Source organism: Aethalodelphis obliquidens, unplaced genomic scaffold (assembly GCF_003676395.1).
Source record: "Aethalodelphis obliquidens isolate GAN/ISIS:26980383/991018 unplaced genomic scaffold, ASM367639v1 scaffold4, whole genome shotgun sequence".
NCBI lineage: Eukaryota > Metazoa > Chordata > Mammalia > Artiodactyla > Delphinidae > Aethalodelphis > Aethalodelphis obliquidens.
The window spans coordinates 40,598,042-40,613,798 of NW_020837948.1; the positions used below are offsets into that span (position 1 = coordinate 40,598,042).

Consider the following 15,757-nt stretch of genomic DNA (forward strand, 5'->3'; position numbering starts at 1 on the left):
TTTCATGGTTGTTAGAAACCATGTTTGAATTAGATATTGTCTTAAAACCTCAATTTTACCTAATTATGATCCTATATTGAATATGCTTAAAACATTGCAGACGCTTGGTAAATTCTAACAATGCATCTTAAAGAGTTTGAATAGAATGAGGTGGATTATGTTTATCTTCACATGCTTCTGTTTTCAAAACCACATTTCTATTATTATTGCTTTATTTTTCACTATGTTTAGCATATACATCACACATTAGCTATTTTTTATTCCTTAGGTTTAATTAGGAGATGAGAAGTAGATTTGTATATTTTAATTTTAACCTCAATAGTTTAAATCTTGAGATCTTTCTCTTAAGGGTTTTACTTCAGAATATATCTGAAGTGAAAATTATTTCTCAGAAATTCATACATAACTACAAAGATAAGCTCATACCAATTCACTGAAGAACAATAAAGAAAGTAAAGGTGATGAGCTGTCTAATGAAGAAAACTTCCAAGACAGTTGGAAAAAGGAAGTTAGGTTAAAAGGAAATTGGGTAAAATTATTATTTGCAGATAAACTTTTTACCAGAGAAATACAAGATACCAACTGGAAAACTATTAGTACCAAAAAAATTGTATTATTGGTACAAAGTAAATATATAGAAATAAAATTTGTATATACAAATAACCAATTAGAAGATACAATGGAAGAAACATCTACTTAAAATAGCACAACACCAACAAATGATAAAACACCTAGGAATAAACTCACCTCTGGCTGCACATTAGAATCGTCCGCTGGAGGGCTTACCAAACAAAACAGCAATAAGAACAAAACTGCCCAGGTGCCGTCCCTAGAATTCTAATTCCACTGGTGTGGGACGGGTCCTAGGTGGTATTTTTTTAAAGGTCCCTACTTTCCAAAAATCTCTAAGAAGAAACTAATCTATATGAAGAAAACTTAGAATGCTACTGAGCAATATGAAGAAGGCTTGAAGAAAGGGAAGAGTGGACTATATTCTTTAGAATAACCGAATATCACAAAGAATTCAGTTTGCCCTAAAGTAGGCTATAAATTTAATATATCATAAAAAGACTAAAAAGATTTTTCATTTTTGGAACTACACAAACTTATTCTAAATTTGTATGGGAAAAATAAGTTAGCAAGAATAGCCAAGGACAATTCCAAAAATGAAAACTGTTGCAAAGAAAATAGTATCACCAGATATTGCCTACCCTATTAATAAACAAAATAGACTGGTCCACTGCAAAGTAAGAAATGTTTTGAAAGGACCCAAATGTCATTGTGACTTGTATATAATGAAAAAGGCATTTCAGATCAATAGAGGAAAAGATAATTTGTTCAATAAAAGATGTTATATAATAGAGTGGCATTTTCTAACTAATGGGACAAATATTAGCTTACTCAATAAAAGGTCAATTGGGGTGGCCATCTTAAAAAAACAAATGAAAGTTAGATCTCTAATATGTAATACATTCCAATGGGTCAAAGATCTAAGGGTAAAAAATAAAACTCTAAAAGAAGATAAGTGGGGAAGGCCATTCTAAATATGACACAAAATCTCCAAGCCACAAAAGCAAAGATTCATAAATTTGCATGAAAATACCAATTTCTACATGTCAACAAACACCAGGGCAAAGTCAAAAGACAAATTATGAAAAGGAAAAAAATATTTGTAGCTTCTCTCACAGACAGAGAGCTAATATCTAAAGTATGCCTGTAATAAAAAAGACAACCAACCAACAGAAAAATAGGCAAAGAATAGAAATAAGAAAGGTCATGTAAAGGAAATTCCAGTGGCTATTAAATATATGAAAATATGATCTACTTTACTCATAGTAAGAAAAAGAAGAAAAACAATAATAAAGTATTTTTTAGCTACCCAGTTGGCAGCAAGTGTGAGGCCATGCATTGCTGGTAAGAGTATAAATTGGTATAACTTCTTTAGGGGTCATTTGGTGGTATCTAGAGTAATTTTGCTAGATATAGTCTTGCCCCAGTAATTTCACTTCTAGGTGTTTTTTTATTTTTCATTTTTAAAATTATTTATTTGTTTATTTATTTGGCTGTGCCGCACGGCATGTGGGGATCTTAGTTCCTGGACCAGGGATCCGTGCCCGCCACAGTGGAAGCGCGGAGTCTTAACCACTGGGCCACCAGGGAAGTCCTCGGTGTCTTTGTTAAATGGAAAAAAAGAGAGCAAGCTGTAGAACATCTTTTATAGTATGCTACCATTTGTGTGTGTGTGTCAGGGGCGGGTGCTGGGGAAGAATATAAAGTTTGTGGGAGCCTGTCTGTCTCTCAAAGGATACATAGGTGGTTACAGTAGTTGCCACCAGGAAGGGGTACTGGGTGGCTGGGGGACTGGGAAAGGAGAGAGACTTCATGCTCACTGTTAACTGTTTAGTACCTTTTTGAAGCTTGTACCTTGTGCATGTATTACCTATTTTAAAAAATAATAATTTCTGCCATATCCATGGTCTGTGTACCATTAAAATACTCCAAATACTCCCATCAAATACATCCGAATGATCTATATCCCATCAAATAAAAATAACTCATCAGACACCATCAAATACTCAAAAACAACTATTTTATGGGTCATAAGTAATAAAAATTGTTAAAATATTTTATATTCCATAATATTCAGAGGAACACAACTTTATATGATAGTATTTGATTCTACCCTTTTAATATTTTGGTTAAGTTGTCAGAAGTTTATAAGAATAAGGTCTTGATAGTAATGTTTGAAAATATGTAATTCTATAATGATTGATATTTTATTTTAGAAGAGTACATTCTTTAACTGAAAATCAGTAATTATTAAAACTAATGTTTAAAATGCATAATTAATCATGATCTTTTAACATATTTCTATATAGTTCTAGAACATTATTTTCTTATTTTTGTTCAAATATTTTATGGATCAGAGTGGCTTTTAAGCCACTGATCAATGGCATTTTCATACTTCCATGGTTCTTTCAGCCAGTCCTGATGCCACCTAAGATTTGCTATGACATTTGAATAGTTTTGCCCTATACTTTGTTTCCACTTGATAAACTGCTCTTTATTGTATCGGTGGACAGAATCAGAAACCTTAGGGTAGTTTATAATGGAACGAAGCTTCTGATCCAAAGAAGCAGTAACTTCTGGAAATTTTGTAGCAATATTTGTTAGTTCATCTGGATCTGAGGAAAGATCTGAAAGAAAAAAAAAAAATTGAATACCTCTCAAAACAGTTATGTAACCGAGCAGGACCCTGTGGGTACCTCTGTCAAGTTTATGATTAACCTCCTTATCTGAATCTTTAGTCCTTTTCTCATTCAAAACTTGTTCTCCTCAAGATTGAGGAGTATCAAAGAAAAGGGGGCAGTTGTAACCGAGCAGGACCCTATGGGGCCTTCCTGGGATGCAAGTTCGTGTGCCTGATGCACAGTGGGGCTATAAACACACTGAAATGTCGCAGTTTGGAGCAGAGAAAGGTTTATTGGGTGGCTCACGCCCTAAAACCCCCTGAGCTCCCGGAAGAGTTTCGGCAAAGCATTTTTAAAAGCCAGGTTGAGGGAGGGGGCTCGCAGGGCACAATTCTCTGATTGGCTGATGAGGGAACAGGGTGGTGTCACAGGGGTTAACTTGATCAGTCCTTAGGCTCCAGGAGGCCTGGGGCTATATGCTCATGGTCATCAAGTAGTTATAACATCTTCCATTTGGTGGGGGGTTTTCACATCTGTAAAACTCAGGAAATGTGCATCAAATACTGTTATTTAAGTACTTCAAAGAGGAGCTAAAGCAGAGGATATGGGGGAAGGCCTGTCCCAGGAAGGCCCCATAGGGTCCTGCTCTGTTACAATTATTTGCTTAAAAACCATCTTTTAGAATGTCATTACTCTGTGACGAATAACATATTAAAATTTTTTTTATTCTCAGTTCTTTTTTTTTTCTCAGTTCTTCTTAGTATAGTAAGCTAAAGGACAGTGTAAATGGAAAAATAATATACTGAAAGTTAAACACCTCTCTAAATGTATGTCCAAATTATCTTCCTTCTTACCATCATCCTGCTATCCCTTTTTTTTTTCTTATCTATTCTTAGATGGCTTAGCCACAATTCTTCCTATCTGTGATGCCTTGCTTACTTTGACATGAAAAAAAAAATATATATGTGTGTGTGTATATATATATATATATATATATATATATTAATTATAGTAATGCTTATATTGTCCCATTTCAACAACCCCAGATGTTCCAGCTAAAGAATTTTTTATGTAGTGGAGTCAAGTTCTTGCAACTTCACTAACTCCTAGTTTTTTTTGTTTTTTTTTAGCATCCTATGCTTGAATTTTTGAAAATTACATTCATTGATTGTGTCTATTTGAGCAAATAGCCATGGAAATAAAAACTCTCAATCACTATCATCAAGAAAATGATAAATATTTCAGATAACATAAACCCCCCTTTTACCTACAATGTAGGAAGACAGAGGGTATAACTAGGATGCCAGTCTAATTGGAAAAATCAAAGATCTTATGACAAGTTACCTAAGACAGTAAATGAACAAGTCACAGTGAGGGAGAACCCCCTACAGGCCTATTTGAGCGCATTGGCCAGAAGATCCTGAAGACATTTATGGTTTTGCTATAGGTGATTTCAGATGGCACCTCTCTGGGAAAGGGACGTCAGTGAATAAACGCCAGAGAATACAGGAAAGGCAGGCTCCCGCACTGATTCTTTGACAGGCACACCTCCTTTTTGCAGAACGTAACTCATGAATGAACAAGAGATGCCCATTATTCAACAGAATGAAAACTTAAGGACTTGTTTTGAAGCCAAGAATCTCCTCCTTTTAGAGTTAAGGAGGGGCGGGGGTGTCAATCAGTTTGGCCTCTGAAGAATTATTTTGAGTTAATGATTTTGACATTTGTAACTGGGAAAAAAACTTAGGGAGAAAGGAATATTAAAAATAGCTTTAGCACATATTTTATATGCAAAAGGAGGACAAAGGATAAGTAAAACCATACATCTAATAATGCTGCTTAAAAACAAATTCAGAGTAGTGAATCTAGCAGGCTTTTGTAGGGTGGAAGGAGCATGGATTTTGGAGTCAAACCTGGGTTGAAATCCCAGTTCTGCCACTTCTGAGCTGTGAGACCTTGTGCAGGTATCTGAACGCTAGTCTCTGAACTCTAGTCTTCTCTATAAAATAAAGATGATAGTAACATCTTGTAGGGATGGGGTGAACATTAACTAATAAATGTAGAATGTCAGGCTCCATAAGAGAGCAGTTAATTTTCCAGAACAACTGAATCCAAAGTACAATAAGAGGGTGTTGACTACCGATTGGGAAAGATAACCATGAGTATTAGAAGACACCTTGATCAGAGAAAACAATGGTGGCAGTCTTGAGACCCAGATCAAAAGCCTCAGGGCACTTGCTTTGGAATTCAGATGCTGATTTGCAAAGAAGCTGCTCCTCACAAGGGCAACCTTTTGTAAACTGGCCTAGCGTGAGAAACTGCAGATATTTATTTAGATGATTACTGGCTCCCTTGAGCAAATGCTGCGTAGGTCAACTCATTACACATAATCTATACTTAAAAAATATATCAACAAATTTACCAAAGAGTTGAGGCAATACTGAAGCACCATCAGAGTAGGCTATATACTTCCATTGGTTAGTTCGAAGCATGTAGGCGGAAGCGTTTACATTGCATCCATGGAATTCACTCAGAATCCAGGGCGGATGTAGGTTTTTGAATTTTTGTTCATTCTTAAACATTTCTGATGATAATGGCAGCAGAGAGTATCCACTCAGGTTCTGAGGCAGAGGAATTCCAGCAATATCTAAATAACACAGTATTTTAAAATAACTCATTCTTTCATTAGTTGAACATTCATAAATGACATCATTAAAGGTCGCAGAGACTAGAGGCTGTATATGGATTTTTGTAAACAGACTGCCTAGATCCAAATGCTTATTACTCCACTAGACTTGTGACCTTGGGCATGTTATTAACCACTCCGAACCTCAATTTTGTCATCTGTAAAAGGGGGATAATAATAGTGCCTGTATTTCACAGGTTTATTTTAGGTTTAAATATGAAAATTTATGTAAAATTCTGAGAACAGTGTCTGACACATAGGAAACCCTCAACGAATATTAGTTAATATCATAAGTACTGTATTTCCAAATGATGGAATGATCACAGGTGTTTTTCAAATTGGTCCCACAGGATATTAACAAGACCTATACGAGAGAGGAGTCTAGTAGTTACATATGTTTGCAAACAGTTGTTAAAATTAAATAAATTTATTGATGATGTGTATCATAAACCTTCAAGGGTGGTATGTAGTACGCCATCTGTCCCAAAGTTATTTGATGACAGAACATCTTTTAACCCCGAAGTAGCATCTTGAGGAACTAGTATTTTGCAGAACAGACGTTGGAAATCCTGGATTATACTGATTTAGAGAAAAATAATCTATTTTTTCCTTATCAAATATAGACATAGAAAACAATAGCATGAGAAATGTTTAACGTCAAAGAAAGGTTGTATTTTTAAAAATTGCTTTTAAGTTATTTGTTTGGAACTCAAACTATCTTTTTCCTATAGAAAAATTATCATTGGGAATTCCCTGGTGGTCCAGTGCTTTCACTGCCATGGGCCCGGTTCAATCCCTGGTCAGGGAACTAAGATCCCGCAAGCCGCGAAAAAAAAATTACCGTTAATTATGGCTGGGTCCTTGCGATAGTTCCAAAAGGAATCTGTAGTTGCCTCCCCTGCAGCTTTTCTGGTTTCAATGTTCCATGTTTTTAGAAACATTAATTTAGAAATAATTAAATATTTCCAATAAAAAATAGAATGTAATATATCTGCAATGCTAGAAATTAAAATTGAATAAGAAAATTAATTTAACTTGACTGTACATATTTGAGGAAAAACAAGTGAATTAAAAGACAATAAGGAAAAAAAGACAATAAGGAAGTAGACAAAGACCTCTATAAATCTTCTGAAGGTACTTGTCTTACATATAACTTAATTAAAAAATTTGTATCTTCCATTTCCTTGGAAGGAGCATATTATAAGTACTAATCTTCTGCCAACCAATCATCATCAGGGACTTTTTTGAGAAAGAGTGAAAGAACAAGTGAAGGAAGGAAGGAAAGAAAGAGAAGTATTTCAGAGATAACTGGTTAAAAACGAGGAAGGAGCAAAGATGTTAAAGAGGATGTGCATGAGAGAAAAAAATGGCCCAAGACGAAACTAATTGAGCTACAAGACAGTCGGCTACTTACTGTAAGGAGAGAAAGTAGCCAGGGAATAGGCTGGGTCGGGCTGGTCTGTGTGTCAGCCGTCAGGGGGCACCACTGCGAGGCCGAGGAAGGGACAGAAGAGGGCTTTGAAGATGGCTGGGAAGCAGCCTGGCAGATACCCATGACTGGGAAGTTCCTGTATTCAGCAGTTTAATCACCTTTAATACTTAGAAATACCTTATTTCAGATCTGTTCTTAGCCTAATTTTCCTAAAGAAGCTTGTTAGACTAAGAAAATTTAAATAATTCTGCTATGTTTATATGAGAAGTCAGCATTAAACTAGGATGAGTCCATTTAAGTATTAATTTTTTTACTCAAAAGAAAAACCACCCCAGCATCTAACAAACTAGGTGCTGTTCCAGGTTTAGGGCAACAACAGTGAACGAAGCAGATAAGCTCTCTCAGACTCTTGGAGCTTACCTTCTAATGTGGGGAGACAGACAAATATGTCAGATGGTGATAAGTGCAGTGAAGAAAAATAAAGCAGGATCAGGGGAATAGAGAACGATGGCAGGTATGTGTTTATGTGCTGTGTTATATAGTGTGGTCAGGGAAGGCCTCTCTGATGAGGTGACGTAGACAGAGACCTGAGAAAGGGCTAGATGAGCTCAATAGATATCTGCATGGGGAGGAAGGGCATTCTCCCAGGGAATAGCAACTGTAAACACCCTGAGGCAGGAAGCTGCTTCATTCCGTTCCCCAAAGGCAAAGGAGTCCAGCACGGCTGGAGCAGAGTAAGTGAGAGGTAAAATTCTACAAGATGTGTTAGATAGGGGAGGAGATCATGTTGGACTCCCAGGCCCAATTAGAGATTCTCGATTTTACTCTAAGTGATTTTGAGCAGAATCGTGACATGTTTGACAGTAACTACTGTATGGTGAATTGACTAAAAGTGAGTACGGGCAGAAGGAAAGAATTAGGAAGCTATTGCAGGAGTTCAGGCAAGTGATAATGTGACTTATTTCCTGTCTAGGATCAGTAGAATAATACACCTTTGTAAATTGATGTTGAAGAATAAAATCCTTGTTAAACATCCACAGTATTTAATAAATATGTATTTAATCTTTGTTAAATTTTCTGTGCTTTGGGAAACTGTGTATTCATTTTTTATATGTTTATCAATTATTTCCTTAAAAGCACTTCAGCTTAAACTGCATTTCAGAAAGCTCTTTGATCTTTGTTTAAAACCATTTTTCAGGTTTTTTTCTTCTGGAAAATCTATCATTAGAATTCCGTGTTAAGCAAGTTTCATCATTCTTGGCAGTAGAAACAAATATTAGTAGTAACTGCATGATTCTTAATAAAGTGACTTAAATTTAAAACAGTAATCAAATGCGTAAAAATGCAGACCTGGATATTTGTGATGGTCTCCTGAAGAAAGATAAGCTTATATTTCTTCCCGAGTGTATGGGTAGATAAGGGATTAGCCTGGTATGGCAATGATGCAAGCTATGTACATTTTTTAGGGCATACCTAAGAAGAATAAAAAATATTAATGGCAATAATATCTAACATTTAATTGTTTACCATGTTCCAGTCATTGTTCTAAGCTATGGAATAGCCACTATTATTTCTATTTTATTGATAAGAAAACTGAAGACCAGAGATGTTAAGTTACTGGCCCAAGGGTATACAGTTGGTAAATAATGAAGGAGGATTTGAATTTAGGCAGTGTTGACTCCAGGATGTCTGGACTCTTCAATACTGCTCCTCAAGTCTTGCCTTACTGTAGTTATTCAACTTCCCAATATTTTTCAGCCAATAAAAACAAAATAGTCTATGTAGAATGACCCTCCCAACCCTCCACTAAGATCCTGTGATAAGGAGGGTTTTGCAATTGAAATCACTAGCAATGAAGCATTCTTTTAAACACAACTGCATTTTTATACAATTACATTTTCACAATTCAAAAAAATTCTGGATTTATCCTTTATGTGAAAAGAAGTTAGGTGTTTTACAAAAAAGGCCAACTATTAATGAAAAAAATTCACCTGAAAATAAGAAGTTTAAAAGAGAAAGTCCAAACAATTTTAATTTAAAAATGAGATTACCTTTATTTCTAACTGAGCTAAAGGATGTTGATACTAGATTATTAGAGAAGAAAATATTTTGGGGAGTAATTTTTTTAAAATTTATTTTATTGAAGTATAGTTGATTAATAGTGTGCTAATTTCTGCTGTACGGCAAAATGATTCATATATATATAATATATATATATATATACACACACATTCTTTTTCATATTCTTTCCCATTATGGTTTATCACAGGTTGGGGAGCAATTTTTAAAGAATAATCTATGCAATAATGATATCAACTTTAATAGTATAAAGAATTCCTATTCATAAAATGGCACTCTTCTGCCAGTACTAGAAAATGATAATGTGATAGGACTTACAAAGATACACAGACTAAGAATACTCTTCCTACTTTATCATAAAATATCATTTTATAGAAAATAATCACTCTTCTAAAACACCTTTAAAAACTATTTGTAAATTCAGACCTTTTTATAAATGCATTATACCATCTTAAATTTCAACAAGCTCTTTATAGTAAGGTAGGTTTATTAAAACAGGAATCCCAGTTGGTTTTTCCTATTTAATATCTTTCTATTTAAGGTTTTTTGAATCACCATCTTTTATACATTTCTAAGGTCCATAGAATGGAAGGGAAGAGGAAGTCTGGCTTGAGGCTTTGAGAAATTTAATCCCATACTCTTGTGTATAAATTGTTTCATACAAAACAATACAGCTGTGGCTAAGGTAATAAAGAAAGGACCTTTGGAATTCTAAGAGTAGATTATATTTTATATCTATTTTAGGCTCCTAGTTGGTTAGAAGAATCACAAAATAAGAAGTCCTTCATAGATACTTTATCAAAATCTATTTATTAAGCTTAGGAAAAATAGAATACACTGTCCCACAGGTCAAATTTTAGAGTTACTAATCACTACTAAAAGTATTGATAGCTTTAAACCCTTCTAGAAGTAAATAATTTCATTTTACAAGGTTGAATTAAACATCAGATTAAACACAGACCATCAGAATTATCTTTGCCTTATTGATTGGTAAGGCTGTTCAACAAGGCAACGGACTCAGTTGATGCTAATCCTGGTGTAATTGTTTTTTGTTTTTTTTTTTTAAAGAAATATCTGGGAGTTTTTTTGTTTAAGTTTATTTATTTATTTTTGGCCGCGTTGGGTCTTTGTTGCTACGCGCGGGCTTTCTCTAGTTGCGGCGAGCGGGAGCTACTCTTTGTTGCAGTATGCATGCTTCTCATTGTGGTGGCTTCTCTTGCTGCGGAGCACGGGCTCTAGACACACGGGCTTCAGTAGTTGTGGCATGCGGGCTCAGTAGTTGTGGCCCGCAGGCTTAGTTGCTCCACGGCATGTGGGATCTTCCCGGACCAGGGCTCGAACCTGTGTCCCCTGCATTGGCAGGTGGATTCTTAACCCCTGAGCCACCAGGGAAGTCCCTGGTGTAATTGTTAATAGTATCCTTTTACTCTAAAAAATGTGCTGATCTGGACAATAAATTAGATAGATACCTTATCTCAATAAACAACAAACCAAACCAAACCAAAAAAAATTTATACGGTTTTAGAACCTACATTTTCTTTGCAATAATACATGGGAGCCATTTCCATGTATCATTTCACTTTTTAAAACAGAATTGACTAATTTTTACCCAGTTCATTACTACTAGATATTCATACTAATTCTTTAATATAACATCATAATACAATAATATCCATGGAGATAAATCTTTCTGTATATCTACAGGTTAATTTCTAAAATTGGAATTTTCTAGGTCAAAATGTATGCATATTTCTAAGTAATTTGGAATGTAATGCCACATTTGCCTCCAGGAAATCTGTGCCAGTTTATACTCCCAACGGCAGAATATGAGAAGGCCTATTTCCAATATAAGCTTTTCTGCTGTTTAAAAATCTTTGCAAACTCTATGTGTGAAAGAAAAATGGTATCTTCTTATTTTAATATTTTTCTGACTACTGAGTTTGAATCTCTGAAAATATCTTGGCCATTTGTGTGTCTTCTGTTGTGAATTGCTTATTTATATATTTTGGTCAATTTGTTAATAGGGTATGTCTCTTTCTCTTATAGATTTGTGAGAGTTCTATTAATATTAACCCTTTATCACTTGTAAAAGGTTAATTTTAGATAAATAATGTTACAATGCTGTTTCCTGGCTCCAGCATAAGGTTCTTGTTGAATCTCCCTTGCATCATTCTCTTTCTACCTTATCTCTGGTTAACATCTGGTTAATAGGATGTTTCAGTGTGTTTTTTTTGTCTTTTTTTTTTGTATGTGTGGTACGTGGGCCTCTCACTGTTGTGGCCTCTTCCGTTGTGGAGCACAGGCTCTGGACGCGCAGGCTTAGCGGCCATGGCTCACGGGCCCAGCCGCTCTGCAGCATGTGGGATCTTCCCGGACCTGGGCACGAACCCGTGTCCCCTGCATCGGCAGGTGGACTCTCAACCAATGCGCCACCAGGGAAGCCCCTGTTTCAGTGTTTTATATAAAGATCCATGCATAGATATTCTCTTCACTCTCCTCCACCAATCATATAAATGTAACTTTTCCCTTTTCATAATAAAAATGTTCGTTATGAAACACATTAAGCCTTGAAATGTTAATTTCCAGTTTAGAACTGGAGAGACACTAATTTTTGGCTTTACTTACTTTAGTTGGGCAGGTCTAATCAACACATGATCAAAATGCTGTTAATAAAACATGTTCTGCTGGGAGATGTGACTCAGAAGGACTCTATTACCAAACATCAGTCAAAGATAAAAACAAAACAAAAAAATCTATGTAGAACTATGAGTTTTAAAAAATTGTAATAATTGACAAATTATAGGAAAAAAATCTACAATTTCAGAGAACCTACATAATTTCCAGAAGAGTGGGGAAGGAATGCAAAGGGGTTTCTGGGAATGCTTTGTTTGGCTAAAGAAGTGCTAATTGTCAAGTAACATAAACTAGGCAGGGACAGGCAGGTTGTCCCTCTATGTGGATAAATGAAAATTCCCTCACTCCAAACAACTTTATTTAGTATTTTCTTATATAATCTGTTAAGATATATACATTGTGAAATCTTCCAGTTTGCAGATGACTTTTAACTTTTATGATGTATGAAATGGCAAGTAATGATAATGGTGTATCAAGACTGTAGAGAAGAAAATTTGCATTATAGGCAAATATAAAACAAAATTCAAAGAAAAATGATTTAAACATTGCATATTAATCAACTAACATATAAAGTGACAGGAATAGACTAGAACTCACTGCAGACAGGTACTGGATTATTTAGCTGCTACAGTCAAAAAGACAAACAAAATGCCAAATATCACTATGAAATATATTGAGGGAAAACTGAGATCATCCCAACCTTTAATAATCTTTTGCAGTTCTGATCAGTGTACCTCAAGAAAGCAGAACAAGGATAAAAAGATATGCAAATTAGGAAATGGGGTAGGGGAAGTTCTATAAGGAAAAACTAAGAGAGGAAACTAAAGAAATGCCACCGTAAAAGAAGCATATACTGATAAAGCTACAAAGATGATAATAAGAGAGACACTTAAAATATTTAAAAGAAGACACTTAAAATAAGAGAGACACTTAAAGCACAACTGCACATACATTTCTTATAAAAACAGAAATGAGGTGAGGGGAGGGATAGTTAGAGGGTTTGGGATCAACACGTATACACTGCTATATTTAAAATGCATGACCAACAAGGACTTACTATATAGCACAGGGAACTCTGCTCAATATTCTATAATAATCTAAATGGGAAAAGAATTTGAAAAAGAATAGATACATTTATATGTATAACTGAATCACTTTGTTATACACGGGAAACTAACACAACATTGTTAATCAACTATACTCCAGTGTAAAATAAAAAGTTAAAAAAAAAAAGAAAAAAAAAACCCAGAAATGAGGAAAAGTAATAGGGATTGCCTGGAAATTGATAGAGCCAGAAAGTGGCAGAGACATGGCTGTGTGATAATTGCTTCGGGACAAAGGGGAACCAGCAAATGATGAGTAAGAAACTGAAGAGATTAAAAATATACATCAGGCAAAAGAACAACAAAGAAGTGTGCCCAAATATACAGGAGATGTGAAATAAAAGACAAAAGGAGGGCACTGATTTTTTTTTTTGGCCGCGCAGCTTGTGGGATCTTAGTTCCCCAACCAGGTATTGAACCTAGGTCCTCAGCAGTGAGAGCTTGGAGTCCTAACCACTGGACTGCCGGGGAATTCCAGGCACTGATTTAAATTAACTGTGAAGAAATTTAAGACCCTATAACAGTCTTTAGTTAAATGAAGGGAAAGAGTTTGTAGCAGAAAAAAGGAGATAAAAAGAACTTTCTTATTTCTTTAATTTCCAGATACATGTTTGTTTCGCATTTTGATATGAACATATTAAACACATATGTCTCATGCTGTGTTAGCTTTTTCTTTCACCAAAATCTATTTATAAATTGATGGTACTTTTTGCAATTTATGGTGCCTTCAAACAGAGTATTTAGATGTTATTGAATTTAAATGTTACGGAATTTAAAGTACTCTTCTAAATTAGATAGAAACAGTTCTATATAACTTCTGAATTTACGATGGCTTTATTCTTGTATCTTTAACAAAAACTGCTAACTACCCATATCCAGATGTTGCTGTTCTAGACCTATGGTTATGCTAATAGACATTAGAAGCTAGTAAAATAAATAGTACAGAACAATCTAAATATTCTGGGGAGAAATATGTTCATAGCATTAACATTAAGGGACATTTGTAACATTGTAAAAAAATTAGTAGTTTCAAAGTGGATGGAATAATCCAGAAAGGAAATGCTTACATTTTAGGTAGGTGGTGGTAGAGAATCAAATGATACACAAATCATATCTATAAAGTTATAGACCTGAATATCATATGTGGCTTACTTTATTGTCATATCCTGGTTGTGAATCTTTTGAAGGAAAGATGACTAGAGTAAGTGAAGGCCAAAGGAACCTGAGAAATATTATCCTCATTTTTCAGATATGGATTTGACTCACAGTTAAGTGAGCTGGTCAAGGGTTATGAACAAGTCCGCAGGGCCTCTGACTATTTTGCTTATTCATTTTCCAGCATTATTACAAACAGATATTTACATAATTGCATTACTTACCAAGCATAGTAGGGTAAATATCCACAAGAGAAACCACATTTGATACTTGTAGGTTGGTCTTAATTCCCGGTCCCATGATCAAGAGTGGGACATGGGCACTAGCTTCGTACATACTCATTTTATAAAACTGACGATGTTCCATGGCCAGCTCTCCGTGGTCTGAGGTGTATATGACAATCGTTTTCTGAAGAAGATCTAACTGGTGAAGAGCCAAAATAATTTCACCTGTAATATAAATCAAGGTAAATCTTAATTAGCTTTTAGCTCATGTTTTATTCTATCACAATAAGTTCATAAGAACTCTACCCTCTAAGAGTTTGTCAGGATGCTTCTTAACATCAGAATGTTATCTACTGTTCTTTATTAAAAAAAAATTTATGTATTTATTTAGGCTGTGTTGGGTCTTTGTTGCTGTGCGTGGGCTTTCTCTAGTTGCGGCGAGAGGGGGCTACTCTTTGTTGCGGTGCGCGGGCTTCTTATTGTGGAGGCTTCTCTTCTTGCGGAGCACTGGCTCTAGGCACGCAGGCTCAGTAGCTGTGGCTCAGGGCTCTAGAGCACAGGCTCAGTAGTTGTGGCGCCCAGGCTTAGTTGCCCCACGGCATGTGGGATCTTCCTGGATCAGGGCTGGAACCGTGTCCCCTGCATTGGCAGGCGGATTCTTAACCACCGAGCCACCAGGGAAGCCCTATCTACTGTTCTTAAGTAACTTATACCAGAGTTCATGTGCCTGCTTCTCAGTGGATGGACTAGAGAGAGGAAGGAGAAAATACAATACCCATAGGATAAGTTTCTTTATTTGGAGATCATGCTGGCTTGCTTTCTATGTTTCTATCAGACAATGGGGGAAAACATTACCCCCAGTGACTCAAATGAGAAAGGAAAGACAAGCCTGGATGTCAGCACTGTGCATGTCTCATGAAAGGACTGCTATCACCGTCGACCCACAATTCCTGCCCAGCGGGAGGTGATAAAAGGGTCAGAACCCCTCCTCCTGCTACCCTTTCTCTCAAATTCCCGGTCACCAGATCAAGATCATGCCCATGAAGTTGGCTGAGTGTTATGGAAATCCTACCTTTGAAAAAGAGCTGGAAGCAGTACAGATGGTATATGAATGTGATTTGGCATATTCTTGGGCAGTAAAATTTCTCTGACCACTCCCTCTCTCTAAGTGATGTGAAACTTCCTCCTCATTGCAATTAAGAGAACACAGTAAGGCATAGTCCAGAGAGAAACATCATCTCTACTTTGGCAGT

At 35.7% G+C, this 15,757-nt stretch overlaps 1 protein-coding gene across 1 annotated transcript in view; it reads right to left on the reverse strand.

The window, feature by feature from the left end:
- Positions 1-2,175: 2,175 nt before the first annotated feature.
- The window catches only part of ARSK (arylsulfatase family member K), a 43,025-nt gene continuing 29,443 nt past the window's right edge, over positions 2,176-15,757 (reverse strand). Inside the window, exons 6-8 of the mRNA XM_027100590.1 lie at positions 14,505-14,729; positions 5,614-5,838; positions 2,176-3,197 (exon numbers count right to left, since the gene is read on the reverse strand). Coding sequence (XP_026956391.1) covers positions 2,917-3,197; positions 5,614-5,838; positions 14,505-14,729 — 731 coding nt within the window. The 3' untranslated portion in view covers positions 2,176-2,916. The remainder of the gene's footprint in view (positions 3,198-5,613; positions 5,839-14,504; positions 14,730-15,757) is intronic.